Source organism: Aplidium turbinatum, chromosome 7, assembly GCF_918807975.1.
Source record: "Aplidium turbinatum chromosome 7, kaAplTurb1.1, whole genome shotgun sequence".
In the NCBI taxonomy this organism is placed as follows: Eukaryota; Metazoa; Chordata; class Ascidiacea; order Aplousobranchia; family Polyclinidae; genus Aplidium; species Aplidium turbinatum.
The window spans coordinates 688675-710044 of NC_137478.1; the positions used below are offsets into that span (position 1 = coordinate 688675).

Sequence of the window (21370 nt, forward strand, 5' to 3'; positions counted from 1 at the left end):
ACCAAATTTAAGTCATAAGTAGAGTAGACAACCGGAAACTGACATTGCCGTCGGCTGCAGCGTGGGTCAGGTGTATGTCGGAAGGCGTACACCGATGCATAGCGCTCAAGTCCGCTTTCCCGCAATGCAGGATAAAGATAAACAAACAAACAAACAAACCCCCATGTACATGCCCCCCGAATATAAGGTACCCCTATTTTCAGAAAAATATGAGATTGTTGGCCTTTTCACCCACTATACTTGCGTTTTGGTGGTATTTATCTTACTCATATGTGGCTTTTCGGGGTCTGTGTGTTCAAATATGACATTAGAAAATTCCTAAGAATTTTCAACATGGTGGTATTTCAATATGGCGGCCAAAATGGGGCTTGGAATGGGTACTTTTGTAAATTTTGACCCAACATAGTTGTGTGATATGTCGAATTATAGGTTTTCGAGGGCGTAGAATACGAATTTGATCCCAAAAGTAAGCTTATTCTTTCCTGGCATGCGCAGTGAATATACCTGAGTATTTAACTGCAGACAGTGCACACCGTTTCGACCCCCCGGTCTCATCAGTGCAGTAGTTACTAATTACATACCTGAGTATTTACATATGTTCATACTGATGAATTATGCTTGTTATTTTGCATTGTGTTTTGCAATATCCTCAGGATATGCAGAGTATCGACAGATCGCGCCAGACGGCTGTCTTAGAAAAATCATACTTGGAAGAGAAAGCAGAAATAAGTGGCTCCTCCGAACAATCAGCTGAAGAAAACCGAAGCGAGTATGAAGTAAGTGATTCCGAGGAAGTTTCAAGAGGACACAGAAAGAAACGAAAGCTCAATTTTGGTCTTAGTATATCTGATGAACATGATGACATGCCAGCGCAGTATCGTCACATCCGTTTACGTGAACGAAAAGTGCATCCAGAGATTTACGAGGCAATGGACAAATTAAAAAGCGTCAACCACATGTCAGAAACACAGGCGGCAGCGGCCGTTGTGACCATCGGCAGTAAGGTTTTTGGTCAAAAATGGAAACTTCATAATGAGTCTCCCGATGAAACAGACAGAGATATGTTGCCTGATAAGCGCAACGTGAAACAGGTGGGGCGAAGTTTAGAAGCTTTGGCGTTAGATGAAATCGTAAAACAGATGATGGACAGCGATGAAAAATCTGCAGTTACGTACGCAGATGACGGATCAAAAAAGCAAGGAGCTGGGTCCTTCTCAGTTCTGGGTGTAACGGTAAATGGCATGTTTCGACCACTACCAACATTGCCAATGGCATCCGAGACTCGTGAAAGCCTAGCAGAACTGAAGATTGCCGTGTTAAATGTGTTATCAGCTGCTAGTGGAGTCAGCACCAAACTTCTGTTTGAAAAACTTGACTTCATTCTTACTGATCAGACTTCGCACAATCTAGATTCTAGAGGTAGAGAAACTTGTAGCTGAAAGACTTGAGACTGGGCACATCCCTGATCACCTCTTCTGTAATGTGCATCTAACATTGATGTTCAATAGAATAATCACGAGGTTATGGGCAGAGATAGAGAACGCTCTTGGAAAGGACAAAATCTATTCAAAATTCCTTGTTGAAGCAAGTAATACACATTCAAGTGTGACCGAACAAGCACTCGATTGCATAACAAGGCTCGTAAACCACGACTTCAATCATAAGCCTTGGAACAGAGCACAGGGTTTTGATATCTCCATAGCGCCGAAAAAGAATCTTTCCGTATGTTTAAAAGATGAAAGATTTAATCGGTTGACACTCACTTGCGCTGTAGTTGTTCACCATCTTCAAGACGTGAATAGATTTCTACAAAAATTTGAGCAAGTAACAAACCAGCTCGCTTGTATTGTAAGATGTTTTGTAGAACTAGATTTCATGAGAGTAATGTACGTTGTAGGAGCACTGATTGGATTGCATCTGGTAGAACCTTTTCTATCCGTCACTACGGCAAAAACTACTAAGTATTCAAAGCTAACAGAAGCTTTCCAAACACTGAATAAAAACCTTCGTGAAACCGATGCTCAGGCTTTGTTCAATCTCGAACAGCCTGCATTCAACTTCATTTCCCTGGAACGCTTCAACCAGACAACATACAGCCAAGATATCCGTACGTCACTTAGTAAAGCAATTGAAGACACACGTCCTGAAGTGATTAAGGTTCTTACTATGTTATTACCAAAACTAGCGGATGGTTTCCAACGCCAGAAAGGGGACATATTTGGACTTTCAGATGAGGTATCGGAGATTGCTCTGTCAAGAATGGATTCGAAAAACTAGAAAGTGCCCCTATACACAATCTGGATTCAGAACGGGCGGTAGGATTCATAAATTATAAAATCAAACAACGAGGCGCCAAGAACTTAAAGTGTGCGTCGACTGTTCAAGTAAAGGCCAAATCACAGGACTTGATAGAATCCAAGTCTTCTGGTTCATTCCGACAATATGGCAACATTGCAAAGTTTACGATTCCCGCCATAATGAAAGCCTGGGATGAGCAACAGAAGCATTTGCAACAACAGGGCCTCGACGACAAAGAAATAGCTAATGTAGCACTTGATAAAAGACGAAATAATGATTTAAACGAACTGAAAAAACAAGGCGGTCCTTTTACGAAGGACTCTTGATGTGGATGAGATTCTAAATAGTAATATAACAGAGATCGAGAAACAGAAGCGGTTATACCTCGAGATCAGATACGCCCGTGACACTGCACTCTCAGTTCCAAAACAAAGTGACATTTTTCGTTTATTGAAAGACCATAAAAAGTTGCCAGCTTCTGTTTATGGAGCCAATCTGAAAGCTTACCTGAGTAATTTGAGTTGCAAAGCGGATGTTACAATGAATGATTTAAATTCTGTTCTTGACGGCATGAATCTAACAGAGCTGAATACTGTGTTTTATACTAAATTACATATACGTCATAAGTTTGAAAATATGTTGTTATCAGCTTATTTTTCGTTTGAAATAATCATGAATTCGTATTCTACGCCCCCGAAAACCTATAATTCGACATATTACATGACTATGTTTGGTTAAACTTTACGAAAGTACCCATTCTAAGCGCTATTTTGGCCGCCATATTGGATTACCATTATATTGGATTTTTGGAGGTAATTTCTAATGCCATATTTGAACTCACAGACCCCGAAAACTTCTATAGGAGCACCATAAATACCGCCAAAATACACGTCGTTTGGTGAAAAGGCTTAAAAACTCATATTTTGGTGAATTTATGGATACCCCCTTTTCAGGGGGCATGTACATGGGGGTTAGGGTGGTCCAATATGATAATTGTTTTCATATTCCGGATTTGGCTACTACTCCACATATTTTAAGCACCGTACCACGTTGCCATCGTGAAATTCGTCAAATAACACACCCCCCTACTTCAGAATAAAAGCAGATTATCTATTCATGCATCTTGTGATAGTTCAGCTTAGTTTGCACAAGAATGTTATCGTGTTATCTGATTCAACTAAATGCCTGGTAAACAACCTCATCCAATTTTAAAGCTTTCAACGTTTTTTTTTAAGGAAGTGGGTTAATCACCACATAACATCTTGTGATAGTCACCGAAGAAGAAACTAATTTATAATTAAAATGCCTGATGAACAGTTCCATTCTGTATTAAGCAAACATTTGTTGCCACCATCGAGTATCTTTGAGACACAAACGAACTGTCAAAGTCACACATCTTACAGAACAAGTGACGCGAACACTGCGAGGTTGTCCACCGCGCTTCGAATAATTCCTCAAGTCAATCATAGAAACTGAACACAAATATCGTTTCGCCAACGTCCGATTCTCTCAAAGACTGAATAAATAACTAACACCAATAAAATATTTATCTGTTCCACGCCGGTCAGCAAAATAACTCTGGACTTGACAACATAATGAGGTCGAAGTTTACAGCGCCACCGAGTGATTGAAAGGGGGGTAGGGCGCAACTGACGTCATAGCAACAAGGAATATCGCGTCGTGTGGACATCGCTTCATTGTAGATGACGCACCATCGGAGTAGAATACAGTTTTCCAACGAGAGTGGGCCGCATGGAAGTGGAATCGAACCCACAACTTCATGATCGGTGACACAGCTCCCAATTGACTGGGATGGAAGTTAAGAGATGCTTCGGTTGGGTCTCGATGTCTCTTTGCTTCAAGCGTCCGGACCACTAGAGGGAGTTATATAATCTCCAATGAGGAGAATTCCAAGTGCATGGGGGGGAGGATAGTCATGGAAGGAACAATCAGATCAGTGCAGCCAATAGATGAGAATTAATATGATGCAGAAAGCTATGACGGAAGCGAGAATGAGAGAATCCCGTCGCTTCCGGAAGTTGATCTTTTGAACAAGGCCGTTGATGGCCGGGAAGCGATCTGAAAATTCGGTTCAGAAAAATATCGAGAGCTTCATTGGAATATTCTTAATAATTTAATTGTGAATTATAAGATTTTGCCACTTTTTCCAGTTCATTGACAAACCGGTGCAGCTGGTACTATCTCTATGATAACTCAAAAATCATATAATTCAGTCCATGCCACGACGAGCTTTCTCTGTGAGAAAATGCCAAACAAAAACCCCCAAGTGTAAGATATTGCCTGATTGTCACATTCCGTTCACTGTTGCTAACAGTCTGACAGAACATTTCAGAAAATTAAATATGATTTTGAAAAACATTTTAGGAAGAGAATGAATGATTTTTGAAACTAGAAAAATTTTGTGACTAGAATGGTCCCAATTCTTGGTGGTCTGCCTCTAGTTGTTTCGAGTAGTTGTCTTGGAATAGAATTACTGCGAATTATATGGCCAAACTATTTCAGTTTTATTGTTTGTAAATTCAACACGATACGTTCTGCCGGTGCACACTAAGCTTCAGAATAAAAGCAGATTATCTATTCATGCATCTTGTGATAGTTCAGCTTAGTTTGCACAAGAATGTTATCGTGTTATCTGATTTAACTAAATGCCTGGTAAACAACCTCATCCAATTTTAAAGCTTTCAACGTTTTTTTTAAGCTATGACGCTATAACTATAACTATTATGCTATACCTCAAACGACGCCATGACGCTATAACTATCAAGCTATAACTCAAAAATCATATAATTCAGTCCATGCCACGACGAGCTTTCTCTGTGAGAAAATGCCAAACAAAAACCCCCAAGTGTAAGATATTGCCTGATTGTCACATTCCGTTCACTGTTGCTAACAGTCTGACAGAACATTTTAGAAAATTAAATATGATTTTGAAAAACATTTTAGGAAGAGAATGAATGATTTTTGAAACTAGAAAAATTTTGTGACTAGAATGAAACATTTTAGGAATGTTTGCAAACCAGCAAAATGTGACAACAGGTAACTCGCGCATGTATGCTGTCGTTGCTGCGCTGTTTCAAGGGGCAATGCATCTGGACACGTTCAGTAGCAGTTACGTCACAAAGATGGTGTTTCAAGATCGATACTTTGCGAAGTCACTTCAGGAGGAAAATGGTTCTATGCTTTCCTTATCATCGGATTCTCTTAAGACAAGTTTATTAAAATTTTAGAAAAAAATTATGATGGTGTCTAAAATATAATAAAACTCCGCCCACAACCAGGCACGGCCATAGGGGCCACTGCATGAAACAAATACTGACATAACCGGTGATGTGTTTCCAGTCTGCACCACCGTGCGAGCAGCATCCGGGCGATTCTTGAGTTTGCTTAAGATGAGGAAGCAGTGGCCACCGGGTCCCGTGTGACGTGGCTGCCACAGAACTACAACAAATTCGAAACGGAAGATAGTTCATGCACCCTACACTCTCACAACACAATAAAGGATACTGGCCAGGGTGGTCATCCTAGTGGTGATGTTCTTGAAGATGTGGCGCTGGTTGCCAAGGTTACCCTTTGTCGCCATGGCAATGCTGTGAGAGAAAAAGTCAAAATTAGTGACATCAGTTACTAAAAACAAAGTAAAATATAAAAATTCTATTCGCAACTAATGAAGATGTTGCTAAGACGCAGGAAGTTCTTCCCCGAAGTCGTCTGACGAAACGCCGAAACAAGCGGAAGGTTGTTTCTCTCAAAATGAAACGTGGAGGCAGCAACTCACTCGATGGCTTCGTCCACGAGTCGGTCCGAGCTGGAATAAAAACATTACGTCAGACCAGCAACAAGACACAAGTTCAACAATTGTCTCCATCAAACAACTCCCATCGAGGAAACACAACTTCATGGAATAAAGAGGAGTATCTACCTTCTCATGACAAACTGCTATGCCAAATGAAGGGGGGATAAACAAATCATTAACACATTTCTATGTAGGTAATAATATAGCGATCGGTACTCCATCTCTTTAACTTTCAACCCATTCATATTACGTCATAATCGCTAACAGCCGAATCTATATCGATGCGTGACGTTGGAAGCTACGGGTTCGATGAGGACTCACTTCCTCAGATGATCCTGTTCCTTCATGTACATGTCCGTGCGTCGGTTGTTCACTCCACTGCTGCTCTTGTAGGCGCTGGAAGATAAACAAGCGGTATGTATGTGGATGGATTCAAGACAACAAAATCCGTCATTTTTACATTGATTTAATGTATGCAGACGTTGAATTGAGCCACTCTACGAATCGTTGGAAACGCGGCAGGCAGGTTGAAGTTGGAAACGCGGCAGGACTGCAACCAAGGTAATTGAGCAAGTGGTGCCACTAGAAGGCCATGTGAGGTCTTATCCTGCTAGACGCAGTGTGACGCACGATTACAACCTTGTATTGGTCTGAGAGTCAAGGCACCAAGTTTATGGCGCAATGCGGGGCTCGCCTTACTCGATATCTCTGTGTACAGATCCAATGAGGTCCTCCCGCTCCCGGCAGGTCCGGATGTTCGCCTTTGTCTTCCGAAATTCGTGGGAGGAGTCCTGGAAGATAAGGATGATGTTTTCAGTGGATTGCAAACTACATACCAGCACCATGAGTGGGCTGCGATGAACGCGCACTACAGTCATCATCCCTAGCATGAGGAATCACTTGTAAAAACCGCTTTAAAACTTTTCATACTAGTAACAAAATTACTCAATACTCATGTATTATGACACCCAGAGCAACATGTTGTTGCACTAAAAAGTGAGAAATTGAACTTATTTTAAAAAAGATTGCGATAAAAGTTCCGTTCAAATGCAAGCATCTCGAAGCAGTCACGTCACGCAAATTAGTTGCATATGGTCACAAATATGTTGAAATCATTTTTGTGGAAACTTGAGAATCTTTTGCCAGCAGCTCACCCAACAAGCTGAAGTTTTACGTAACAATGCTGGGTTGCTGGGCATTGGGCAATGTAACAACAAGTCAGCATCAAGGGGTCTGCTACTATTCGGTGAGAGCCTTTTCGGTGAGAGCCTTTTTCGGTGAGAGCCCTATTCGGTGGGCTATTTCACCGAATAGGGCTATTTCAACGTTTAGCGACGTTAGCCCCTATCCCTTAACCCTTAACCCTATAACGGCAATGATAATTAGGCTACGGTACCCAATAATTTAAAAAAAAAATCACCGAATAGGGCTCTCACCGAATAAGGAACTCACCGAATCGGGCTCACCGAAACGGGCCATTCCGAGCATCAAGTGCTTGACTCATGATTAACCGGGTAAACTTCCACAATCACCTCAGAAGCCTTATCACCTAAAACATCTTTTAATGTCTCTTGGAAGCTATCAGAGACTATAAATGTAAACCGAAGATTTTCCTCATCATAAGCAGGGCTGCGATTTTTTCTTTCTTGTCGAACGACCAAAAATTCTGCGTTTGTTTGTCGAATAGTGGTATGATGTCACAAGAGTCAGATTATAAGCGTTTGGCCGCGAATTACTGCGTGATAGAGAATTTTTCCTTTGTCACCTCTTTAGTTTCGCTTAGTACCGTACGTTAATGGTTATGCACGTAGGCTACCCGCAATCCCGCATGCAAACGCAGTTTGGAGCAAAACATGCAAGTTACCAAGAAACACAGCGAAGATAAAGCAAAAAATGAACAGCAAATAAAAGAAAACGGAACTATACCACGATAATACAAAACAACGGCGTAATGCTACAGGCCTACAGCGTTTAAGGTGTGCCGAGATGGCAAACAAGCCTCTTCGTACAACATTGCAATAAACTACATGCAATCACGTAAAGTAACACAAGAACGAATTAATTCAGTGAAAAGGAAAGAATATTAGTAACAACACAAACATTAATGCCCTTGCCAGGGCATGCTTACTGCTAGATCTTGATTTTGCTGCCTCTGTATGACTTTAGACAGGAGATTTCCGGTAATTTTTTTTTGAAGATAGAAATGCCAACCATTTGGGAACAGGCAGTCAAGTGCTTTTTGCAACAATGGTTTCTCCAGTGAAATCGGTGGACCGCACATGCCAACGAATAAATCATCTTGAATAGCTTCGTCAGACAGCGGCCTTAATCGCGAGTCGTGCAGTGCGTAGCCGGAGCAGAATTAAATTAGACTTGTTCAAAATTGAGAATGCTTTGCGACGTTAGGCTACTAAACGCTATTAGCCGGAAGTTTACCTGAATGATAAGTTCCAAAGTAACGTGGCAATGCTTCTCTCGATAGCTCCTTCGAACAGATCCCGCACTTCACTCGCTGTTTGTTGAACCTTAACCGCTTCTCGGTAAGACCGACCGAAAGCTTTTGCCATCCGTGTTGTCAGAGGATTCTTTCGTTTTCTAGTCATTATACAATACTGACTAACTGAAGACTATCCTATCTGTAGTTGGGCAAAGCTATGCTGTTCTTACTACTTGCCTATTACCTTGCTTTGTCCAGTTGTCCACTCCCAGTGACTACCTACTATTCTTCTAGAAGCGAACTCTTACATATAGCGACCTTTCTTATCTGTGTTTCTGATTCTGAACATCTGGTCGGAAACTAGGCTATTTTCTTGATGTAACAAACTTGCGCAATAAGTAGGCTTTATTGTATGCTTCTGCGATTATTTTCTCCTGTATCAATCACCTACTTTAAGTTATATAACGGAAAGGAAATCTTAAACTTGTTTTCGTCATCATGCACTGGCTGCATAAATCGATCATTGTTAAATCTTTCAAAGGATGGTATCTCGCCTGGTGTGAGACAAATTTCCTGCAGATGTCCAGACTTCCCAGCCAGCAAACTTGTTTATACATGTCATGCATTGTGATTCATCTGCGGACGTTGAATCAATGTAAAAACGCCGGGTTTAGCTAGCTGGGTTGTGTGGTTTTGTGAATGTGCAAAATCGCCCATTACGTAATCACAGAAACTCTTTTAGTGGAAGGAAGTCGAGTTGCCACCGTGTTTATCAGTCTACTATTCTTTATTCACATTGCAAAACATTTCTGCAATCTTGGAACAACAAGTGCATAAGTCAGACATAAATACAAACTTGCAAACACGTTGACAACTAAAAGTAGCCTAGGCTACTTCGGTTATTTTATCTATAAAAGAAACCCGTTGTGTCGAATAGCACGAAACGTGTGTGGCGAAATGTTTGATGGCAGGCGTTAGAACTTCGATCAAAGCATTTTCCCGCAGTAGGGTGGGCTGAAAAACACTTTTTTTTTAATTTAAAAAAAAAGGTATTCTAAAAAGCTGCCAAATCGACCTAGAAATCATTTCCCAAAATTTTGGGGGGTGGCCCCCTCAATCGGCCGTGCCACTCAGCCCAAAAGGTCAAATAAAGGTCAAATCGCCATATCTCGAAAACTACTTTGACTGGAAGGGTGGAACAAAGCTCAAAAGAAGCAGAAACATAAAGTTTCTATCTGTTCCAAGAGCACTTTTTAGTATAGTTGCACTACAAATTGAGATATTTAGAAAAAACACATAATTTACTAAAGCGAGTGGTTTAAGTCTTGGAAAAATTGTAGAAATTTTCACTTTGGTGACGCAAAACATATAATATCATTCAAATTAAATCACTAGTAATAGTATCCAAAAAACCTTAACAGCCTGTTTCGTCCTATAATGGGATTCAGAAGGTTCTTATTCAAGAACTATCTGAAGATCCCATCACAGGGTGAAACTGGCTGTTACGGTTTTTGGTACTAGTAATTTTGTTTGATTATATTTCTCTGCTTGGCCATGTGTTTGGTATTGAGCACACTTTTTGTAGAGTTAATATATAGTTCAATTTTTGTATATATAAATCAAATGTAGTTATTACTATCTGAATTCTTAACAGCCTGTTTCACCTTTAACGGATCATCAGAAGGGTCTCATTGTAATGTATATGACATGTAATGTATAATATTTTGCAATACATGCAAAAATAACATAGAATTTAAAGCAGTTATTTTCTCCTGTAGTGTTACAAGTACAAAGTCATCAATTATACAATTAATCCAGCATTGCCTTTTCAGTTACATACTTGCAAAGTCGAGTGATTTGACATGATTATTGATCCATATTAATGCTATCAAATTATGAGTAATGGGGAACAACTATATATAATATATACTGCACCTTGCATCAGCACATTTCAATCCTGCATCACATATCAATTATATATATATAATTAAAATTATTCGATCTGTTGTTGGTTTACATGTTGAATTGTTTTTTTGAGTCAAACATTTTCATCAGTTTTCTTGAACGGATTCTTTGTCGTATCATCCCATCCCTTCTTTCAAATGTTGCAACTGAACTGGATGCTTCAGATACAAGTTTGACATGTCTTTCCACAGTTTGGTTATGACAAGGATGTTCAAGTTGCAATGGACTTTGTGTGATTTGTTCAATTTCACTATCACTGAGATGTCTTGTTAGAGGAGGTTCTTGCAGGCCAGGAAAATCCAGGTTCACCATTTTGTGAAATGCCTAAGTTGCTTTCACATTGATTTTCGGAATTAAAAACTTACGAACTGAACTCGTTGCCCTCTGGCTCTGCCTGTCTTGATCTTCTAATTCCAGAAACCCTCCTTCAAAGTTGTGGTTGTCTAATTTGAATTCAGGGATCCTTCCACGCAGGGACAACACTTTGTTTACAGCTTGCCTGCGGATAGTTTCATCCTCGTGTCCAAGCATCCCCAAAATAACTTGTTCAGGATGTGCAAAAAAGCCATTTCTTTGCATAACTTCAAAGGCAATATCAGCAATTTTTTTGTTTGGAAATTTTATGATCCTTTGCAGCATATTATAGAAGTTTTCTGATCCATGTGTAATTTTGTGATTTTGCTTTATTTCAAACCATGATGGAAAATATATCAGCATGCAAAATTTTGCTAGCAACACCAAATTGGTTGAGGGATTTTCTGTTGCAGTATAAAAACGTAGGATGCGACAAGCCAGAGTTAGCCACCTTGAGTGTACAATTGGACCTACCTCCATCAGCTTCAAGTCTTTGTCAACAGATCCAACCATCACTGCCAAACAAATTTTGTAAGCGTAATTTTGATCTGCACTGAGATCGTAAATAACATCGTTAGGCAAAAATGAAAAGTTTTGGTTGAGAATAGGAGAAAAACTGACCACAGGCCAATCGGAAACACAAGAGTCAATGGCCTTTCCAATAGGCCCAGTAAAACTATCTGGACTATTGGTAGTGCCATCGAGAGTTGCAAAGACATGGCGCAGAGGGAGTTCATTTGCATGTAAAAGGCACACCGACCACTGCAAAGGTCTCTTAAGAAGTACTTCCAGGCATCTTATGTATCCAGAATGGGGTCCAGTCATTGCAGGAGTGCCATCTGTTCCCACCACTGCAAGTTTTGTTTTCAATGTAGTGCCTTCCATAGCTTTATATACACAATTTGCAATAGTTTTTCCTTTTCCATTTTCAGGTGAGAAATGTGTTAAGTAAAACCCGCCTGGTTCGCCAACAACTACATAATGTACTTCCAAGACAGTGGCTTGATAGTGCTTGCCATTATCTGCTTCAAGAAGTGAGAGTGTGGCATCCTTTCTGCCATCGATGTACTCCCCATTAACCAGTTCAAAGAACTTTTCCTCATTATTTCGTATTTCTCCTCTGTATTTTTCACGTTCCCGTCGAAGTTTGTTTTTATCAATTGTGTGTTTCGTATCAGTTGCCGTGACAATTCCAAAATCCTTTAAGGCCGCATTTGCTGTTGCAGCTGCTGCTCTATCTGATATGCGATACCTTTCAGCAATCATCACAAGATTCGGCCATGATTTTCTGTTCTGTTCAGTAGCTTGTTGTATCATAGAACGTGGTGGTAGAAATTCATCAACTGATGAAGCCGAAGACGTATCTGATGAACTACTATTTGAAGGATGTATATTTGCTGATGTTGAAAGTATAGTTTTGGATATTTTTGCTTTTGGTGAATGAATTGTCCTTGTCTTACTTGTGGTGCTTGTTGAACAGCTAGGACTTGCCTCTTCAATATCCATCTCAGAATCAATGGAAGTAACAGAATCTTCATGAAGATGGAGTTTTCTTTTAAATGTTATATCTGATGAAGTCAGAGGTTCAACAACAGCAAGGCACTTCATTTTTCGTGCACCTTTTTGGTCTTCATAAAATTCATGATCTTTATTGGTCATACGAAGTTCGTATTTCCTCTCAAGTTGCCTTCTTTGGCTTTGGTTGCTGCAATATATGTCAAACAGTTTGTACATATCTTCCATCAAATCACTTTTCTTTTTTTCAAAAGAGTGGTTTTTTATCTTCTTTTTGTCATATCGGACAACTTCACTGAATTTGATCATTGTATTGTTGATCATGTCTTTTACTGTAACTGCAGCCACTGTATATACATTGTAAGTTGTCCAAAGATTAACCAACTCCACTGCAATCTTTTGGGCAGTAATTTTAGTTCTGAAGTTTTGTTCATATAACATTCTTTTAATTACATCTTCTTTTGTTGGCAGATATCCCTGTGGAAAGTGGTCAGCACTACTGAATGTAGGTCCTCCACCAGGCAGTGTTTTTTCTAGTTTAGGTTTTCTTTTAGGTCTGGGTTCATAAGCATTCAACATTTTCAGAGAATTGGTGTAACTAGTGATATTTATGACAAGAATTTTACCAAGTAGGCTACCGTATTCTGCAAAAAGAATAATATCTGAGAATCCTTGTAACTAAACTTTAGCATATAAAATGTCCTATTATAGCACCATGCATTCAATAGTCATACAACTAAGTATTTTAATAAACAGAATCAGCACAGGAATCAATTCCGCAGTACTGATATACTTAATAATTTACAATTTGAGTGATTTTGTCCCCTCGAGTTTGGCATAAAAAGCGTTTATTTGAAATAACATAATTTGTAGTGCAACTATGATAAAAACATCTCTTAGGACAAATAGAAACTTTGTGTTTCTGCTTCATTTGAGCTTTGTTTGACCCTTCCAGCCCAAGTAGTTTTTGAGATATGGCGATTTGACCTTTATTTGACCTTTTGGGCTGGGTGGCACGGCCGATTGAGGGGGCCACCCCCCAAAATTTTGGGAAATGATTTCTAGGTCGATTTGGCAGCTTTTTAGAATACCTTTTTTTTTTAATTAAAAAAAAAAGTGTTTTTCAGCCCACCCTATTCCCGCAGTGTTCAAAATGTTCTGGAAGAGAACTCCTTTCCATATTATCTGTATTTCTGAACATCGGGTCGGAAACTAGGCTGTTTTCTACATGAGAAAAACTTTCATAGCAAGTATCCAACAGTCGTTTTACCAGGGCAATATTGTTAATTGGCTCAAACGGCGAAATACAAACTGGCATAGACGTTGACAACTCAACGTAGCCTAGGTTATTTCATCTATTAAAGAAACCCGTTATGTCGAATAGCACGAAACGTGTGTTGCGAAATGTTTGATGCCAGGCGTTGGAACTTCGATCAAAGCATTCTTCCGCAGTGTTCAAAATGGCGGCGCTGACGCCTTGTGAGTTTCTCGTGCGAAGCGTCGCTTTTACACCTTGCTTTGCAGTACCTGGCGCAAGAAAGTTTACGTAAGTCAGCACTTTTATGATTGCATCACGTGATGCCCCCCTCCCCGATTGTTCCTCGACCTGACGACGTTTAGTCCTCCTTCTCAGTTTTTTTTTTCGTTTTTTTTTTCTGTAAGGCACGGCGTTTGTCGAATAGTGATGGCGCGTGTCGAGTGACCTCGTCACCGAAAAAGGCAAAAATCGCAGCCCTGATCATACGATACGTAGACATAGAAAACAATTCCATAATGATAGCCGGCAAACCTGCAGAATATCCCTGTGCCGTTGGATGGTGTGCATCATTGCAGAGCTCGTGTTGTTTGTGGATTCCAGGTATTCTGACATGCTGTCATTCATTCCAGTAAGCTGAAACGATAAGTCGAGCTATTGGCAACGAGTATTTGTGTGAAGCAGATGTCGAAGCAAAACAGAAAAGTACTTCAAAAGTGTTTGAAATGTAAAATTTATGTGATGGGTGTGAGCGACATCTACAACATACACAGTAGTATATTTAAATACTCTCGTAAACAATAATTACTATTAAACAAAAAGTGTTCAATGCCAAGCAGAGCAAATTACATCAAATATAGTTATTACTCTCCAAAACCTCTACTGCCTGTTTCACCTTAAAAGAGGGATCATCAGAAGGTCCTTACTCAAATAGAAACAAAACACTCTCTTCTGTATCTTACCTTGGCCAAAAGTTGCTCAATTTCCATGGCCATCGTTTCAACCATGTGCTCGTTGGAAGAGCTGTTGAGCAATGGAGTGTCGTCACTGATGGAAGATGCTTTGTGTCGGAATGTTGTGCCAAGTTTGCTGAAGGACACCAACTTGAGATCTAGCTCATTCTCCAGACGACAAGCTTGCCTTCGGAGATCTGGTCATGATTTCATTTGTTAAATCACCAACATGGGAATTTGAAGATGAGTTGATTGTACTGTTTCAGATGCAAATGCTTTGTAGTGTTTGACTCAATTTGCCTAGATATGATTTAACCGCCATGATTGAAACATTTCTCTATTATACTTTGTGGACTTGTGGTGTTACATACATAGCCATCAGTGGGGTATGTTGGTCGTTTTTTGGGTATTTACATTATTTTATAATACAATTTTAAACACATGCTTGAGTTGCAGTTGCAATGAACACCCAAAAAATGGTCACTGTAAGCCACTGATGGCCATGCCACTAGTTTGCATGACTTACAATGAAAAAAAAACAACATTTCTTTTAATACAGCAATGTCAGAGACAACTGCTCACAAGATGACTCACCCTCCCAACGATTTGTAGATGCCATGTTTCCAAACCAATAAAACGTATATTGAGTCAATTCAAGGGATGTGGGCTGCGTGCGGTGGTTGAAACTTAAATTCTTACAAAACTAAACAACTCCTGCCAACAAACTAACAACCACCTACAAGCAAAATAAAAACATTACCACATCAGTGGTAATTTGCTATGTATATTGTTGGTATATAATATATTATTATATATTACGTATAGAATGGTTCGACTTTCGAGGTGTGCACTTGAGCAATGCATTCTAAGGACTGCTCTCCATTCAGCAGCACCTAATGGATGGAATAATTCCCCTGCGACAACACTTCAACAATCAGAAACTTCACTGTGTAAATCTCAGTAACCGGTGTAGCAGTTCAGGAGCTACTGCGGGCCAGAAGTTACCAAGGTTGTCAAATACTTCATTTAAATTTTATTTAATTTTGTTTTGAAACATAACTAAGTTTTTAACCTCTCAAAAGGTCAGATTAACAATTATAAGTATTTTATAATGTTAATGGAAAGGAAGTGGCTATTTTTACACTCTTTTTGCCACGGTTATAATTAGGTGTTGCCAGAGTTATAAAGGGTTTAGGTAAGGGTTAGAGTTAGGAATAAGGTTAGGGTTTTGATATTTGCCCAGGACTAAAAAAAAAATCCAAAATATAAGTTTTTGTGTTTAACAGCTTTAAACTTTTCTCCAATTAGGACAGAATTCCTTATCTGGCAACACCGTTGAGGCTATGTTTACACTATCTAGTGTAAATATAGCCACAGACTAACTGAAAAGCTTGCATTAGTTAGACTGTAACGCCGCAGAAGCAGTCCAGAAGTTACTGCTATTATAAGTTGGTGTGCTTTTTCGAAATTTGTTTGGAAAAACTTGTAAATGGACTCAAAATTCTGCAGTTAAAACTGTGTTTGCATGTTTCTGATTCAGGCTACAAAGAAAATTGAAAAGGTATGGGTGATAAAGGAATTGACAATGCAGAGAAGTATAAAGAATTTTGCAGATACATGGAATGTATAAAAGATTATCTGCAAAATAACAAAAAATATTGTTGTTCTACGGATGAAAGAACAAAACGAGCAGTAATTAAAGCCACTTTGAAAGGACAATATGAACTTGCTGGTAAATTAGTCTATGTTTCATTTCTAGTACTTGTTTCATGGGCCTATAAAGGGTAGTTTAGAATAGGCAGTGGCTATTTGATCGGCTCCGGTCTCTTCATCTGAAACACTATTTGACCGAAGTCGCTGATCGCAGTTTAATAGCACAAAGCCAAAGTCGATGATCGGAGTTTCCGCAAACAACTCGAGGGTTAGCAGAAACGAAAACTGCGGAAAAATATTTGCGGAAACTGCGATCAACGAGGGTTAGGATTAGAGCATAAATTATTCTAAGGTTAGACTTAGGGTAAAGGTTAGAGGAAACTGCGGAAAAATGTTTGCGGAAACTGCGATCAGCGAGGGTTAGGGTTAGAGCATAGATTACTCTAAAGTTAGGGTAAGGGTTAGCGGAAGCTGCGGTTAGCGGAAACTACAGAAAAATATTTGCGGAAAATGCAATCAGCGAGGGTTAGGGTTAGAGCATAGATTAGTCTATGGCAGTGGTTCTCAAACGGTGTGCCCGGGCGCACTGGTGCGCCCCAGAGGTTATCTAGGTGTGCCCAACAGCATTCCTAAAAAAGTATTCTAATAAGAAAAACAAAAAGAATAGTTACCATATTAGATCAATTTTCTTATCTGCTCCTTCCGTTTAACATCATTATTACGATAATTTCAGGCACGGTCGCAGACATTCGGTAAAACTTGTATTTGTTGCTCACAATAGCAATTGTCTATGTGTGTTTTTTGCTGTTGGAGTAGATTCAGAATGTAATTGTAAAGCAGAAAGAAATTGCTAGTTGCTGAGTTAGTATTCATAGAAAAGGTGGTAGAGGTGTTAATAGTAGTGTACTGTAGGTAGTCATTAATGAAGTATAGTAGTAAATAACTGTAATGCGGATTTTATAGTTAAGAATAAATTTCGTTGATGTAAATATCTTTTTTTTTAGAAAAATTTACTCTTACATATGGATAAGTTTCTTAAGAGAAAGCGTGACATTGATGAAGTTGACGCCGAAAGTGACCAAAATTTAAGCGTAAAAAAATGTACTAGTAAGAAAGCAAAACCACGACCGACTCGTAAATATGATGATAGCTATCTAAGTTTTGGGTTTTCCTGGATCGGAAGTCATTATAATCCTTTGCCTGTATGTTTAGTTTGCGGAATGAAGATGGCCAATGAATCAATGGTCCCTAGTAAACTTGCTAAACATTTTAAAAAGAAACACTTTTATCTACAAGATAAACCCATAAGCTACTTTCAGAGAATGTCTGAGCAACAACAAAAAACAGCAAGTTCCTTTAAGAGTATAGTGACTGTTTCTGATAAAGCTCAAATTGCTTCTTACCAAGTCTCTGAACTGATTGCTCAAAATAGGAAAGCTCATACTTAGGTGAGTCAATTATTTTGCCTGCTTGCAAAAAGATTGTCAGTACGATGTTAGGAAACGAAGCAGCATTAAAAATAAGCAAGATACCTCTGTCAGACGATACTGTTCGCAGGAGTATTCTAGAAATGTCTTCTGATATTGAGAAAAATGTAAGTGGTAATAAACTTCCCTCTTCAGATTTTGCTCTGCAATTTGATGAAACTACCGACATTACCAACAAGGCACAACTCATAGCATTCGTTCGTTTTATTAACGAAAACGAAATAACAAACCAGTTTCTTTTTTGCAAAGAATTAAGTGTGACTACTAAAGGTGGAACTTTTATAAAGAAGAAAAACGAGAATGTTATTGTAACTCACTGCTTTCTGCATAGAGAGGCCTTGATGTCAAAAACCTTAGGAGAGAATTTAAGAGAGGTCTTAGATGAAGTTGTTAAGATGGTAAACTTTATAAAAGTAAGACCTGCAAAATCGCGGCTATTTGAAAAAAATCTGTACCAATATGGAATCTCAACACAAACGATTACTTTTACATACCGAGGTGAGGTGGCTATCAAGAGGCAAAGTGCTTACTCGTGTACACGAGTTAAGACAAGAACTTCTTGTATTTTTTGAAGCAATGAAGCAGTCACATTTTTGTGACCTCTTGCAGTGTAAATTTTGGATTGCTAAATTACAATATTTGGCAGATATATTTCAGCATCTCAATATTTTGAACACCAGTATGCAAGGGAAAGGGCAAAACGTTCTTACATCCACTGACAAGATAAAAGCGTTTCAGAAAAAATTACACGTTTGGAAAAGTGCAGCGATTAAAGGTAGTTTAGAAATGTTCCCATTGGTAACTAATATTATACTTGCAAAACTGAAATCCTACCACTTGTAATTGAACATTTATCAACTTTAGAAGAAAAAATGAATTTTTACTTTTTATCACTTAACACTGCGCAATATCACTGGATTAGAAATCCTTTTTTAGAAAGTACCTCTGAATATAGTTTAACACTGACAGAAGAAGAAGAACTGGCAGCTGTGTCCACAGATCGTGGATTGATGATGAAATACAAAGAGTGGTCTCTTGAAGCTTTTTGGATTTCTATCAGAAAAGAACATGTCGCGATATCTAAAAAAGCACTGACTGTTTTATTGCAATTTTCAATGTCATATTTATGTGAACTTGGCTTTTCTACCCTCGCCACAATTAAGTGTAAAAATAGAGGAACTCTGCAATGCATCGATGAAGAAATGAGAGTTTGCCTCTCAAACATAAGACCGAACATTGAGAAAATCTCACAGGCTCATCAAGCACATGTTTCCCATTAATAAAAAGATAATTTCTTTATTTTTGAGTTTTATTTATTTGACTTAATTATGACATTTTAGTGCATTTTTATACAAAGTGTGCCCAGAATTATTTGTAGTATTGTAAGTGCGCTTAGACTGTAAAAAGTTTGAGAACCACTGGTCTATGGTTAGAGTTAGGGTTAGCGGAAAGTGCAGAAACATGTTTGCGGAAACTGCGATCAGCAAGGATTAGGGTTAGAGCATAGATTACTCTATGGTTAAGGTTAGCGGAAACTGCGATCAGCGACTTCGGCTTTCTTTCTCTTAATCTTTTCAGGGGGAAAATTTTAAAATGTTTGCGGAAACTGCGATCAGCGACTTCCGCTTTTTTTAATTTTTTCTCTTGATCTTTTCAGGATACGAACTGAGGGTACGAACTGTTCAGGATACGAACTAGGTTGCATCCGCAAAAGACCATAAGCGGTCATCTAGTATTCTAGTCAAACACTACCCCATTGCAAATTTATTTGCCAACGCGCGTAAGGCACGGTTACAACTTCAAATGGTATAATACAAAATTTACAAATGAATCAGATTAAAACGATACGGTAATGGCTTGTTCCAAATTAAGATTTCATTCCAATACAGGAACAATTTCTAGTACAAAACTCATGTTTTCACTTTCATCTTATTTTCGCTTCATTCCCAATTACGTTTCTGCGGTAAACTATGTTGTTAAGATGCAATGGTGGATAAGTCTTCAACATGTTTCCAATGTTAAAATCATTTATACAAATCTGCTGCAAGCGTCAAATCCGGCACCCTGTTTCAGTAACTTCCAGACCGCAATAACTCCTGGACCGTTACACCGGCCCTGCATCAAGAGCCTCTACAAGTATCATGCAAAACTACCAGGAATAACCTATCAAGGCTTTGTCAGTGCGAGGATAAAGATTCAAAACCAAACCAACTCGATATTTTTGCCCAAATTAGCGACGCTTTTTTCATAGCGGAGGTGTGACTGCCCTCTTTGCACCACCATCTCTAACAGGCTATACATGTACAACTTCGTTCTCACCTGATGCTATATTGTAATTTGCAAATAAACAATGCCGGTAGGATTATATGATGAACAATTCGTGGCAAAAAACAGATGAACCAAACAAACAGAACTGAACTGTAGTTATCAGTGTTTCCAATATAATAATTTGATAAAAGATCTAAAACGTAAAGTGGAAAAATCAGCACGGAGGGTACTTATTTTATTGTATTCAGTCAAGAGAGAGAGAGAGAGAGAGAGAGAGAAAGAGAGAGAAAACTTTTATTTTTTCTGTTGCGAAAATAGTACGGTACAATTATAGACAAAGCGAATAAAATAGCACCATGGCAATTTAGACACCACAACAGACAGGAAGTGAGGAAACAGCGAAAGACCATATCAGCCATCGAGTCAGCTGTTTCCCTGTTCATATTGTGACAAATGTCAAGCATCGGCAAATTACGTTGAAACAAGATAGGCTGATGTTCAGTAAAAATGAAAAAAAAATTCATATGCTGCTGCGATTCTCAAGTGAAGTCCTGTGGTTTTATTTAACTATAAACTTTATTTCGGGTGTTAAAAATCATAGAGAAAAAAGAAAATTTTTGAAATCAATAATCTCTTGTGGCAAAGGCGTTTAAACTTCAGTGCAACCAATAAGAGTTCAAGCCAATAAATAATACAAGCAAAAACATTTTCAGTGCAGCATTACAATAATAATCCCAATTTTAAAAAAGTAGGCTATAGGTAGGCCAATGGTGTGTCATAAAAGAAATGACTGAGTGACTATCAGTGTGACTTGTTAGGCTGCACGAAACTAGCTCAAAAATATCTTCTGCTAAACTAAATTTGATTTATTTTCCAAGATACCTCAACGTTATGAGATATATTTTAATGTTACTTTAGAATCTTTGTGGAAAATACTAAAACGATTAATTAAGATCATTTTTTCCGGAAGGCAAAACTTTTTCCAGGAGGGGCAACCTTTTCAGTGACGTCATAAACGAAGGCGATGTAAATTGCTTTGAAATTGAGATCAACGTTGAATTTAAATTTGCAATGGAAGTTTAACTCTGGAAGGATTTTTAGACTATTAATGCGCAGGGTAGCCAGCTCAAAATCCCAGGTGGAGCAAATGAGTACCCGCATAGTGGATCTGAGGGGCATCTCCTAGAAAATTTGAAAAAAATGCCCTAAAGGGATAGAAAAGGAAAAACCTGACTTGGCGATTTTCCACGTTCTTTGTGTTTAACTTGCTACCATAAAACGATTTTCAATAAAATTTTGCCCCATTGCGGTGTGATCAGCATTCCGCGCGTACTTTTGTCAGAGCTTTCAAAACCAGAATGGGCCTGAGCA

At 38.8% G+C, this 21370-nt stretch overlaps 1 protein-coding gene across 1 annotated transcript; it reads right to left on the reverse strand.

Moving 5' to 3' along the window:
* Positions 1-3610: 3610 nt before the first annotated feature.
* On the reverse strand, positions 3611-15328 carry LOC145774361 (Golgi SNAP receptor complex member 1-like). The gene is made up of 8 exons (XM_082585593.1): positions 15186-15328; positions 14601-14788; positions 14173-14274; positions 6812-6903; positions 6434-6508; positions 6095-6124; positions 5824-5906; positions 3611-4377 (listed from the first exon to the last, which is right to left on the reverse strand). Exons 1-8 carry the CDS (start codon positions 15208-15210, stop codon positions 4253-4255), a joined length of 720 nt encoding a protein of 239 aa, XP_082441719.1. The 5' UTR covers positions 15211-15328; the 3' UTR covers positions 3611-4252.
* Positions 15329-21370: the final 6042 nt, after the last annotated feature.

Bases quoted from the DNA above. Each gene is read 5' to 3' on its own strand.
- LOC145774361 (XM_082585593.1), bottom strand. From the start codon at position 15,210: ATGGCATCTACAAATCGTTGGGAGG. The intron at 14,789-15,185 runs GTGAGTCATCTT...AATCATGACCAG, and splicing joins ATCTACAAATCGTTGGGAGG to ATCTCCGAAGGCAAGCTTGT. The intron at 6,125-6,433 runs GTGAGTCCTCAT...TTTTTATTCCAG, and splicing joins GAACAGGATCATCTGAGGAA to CTCGGACCGACTCGTGGACG.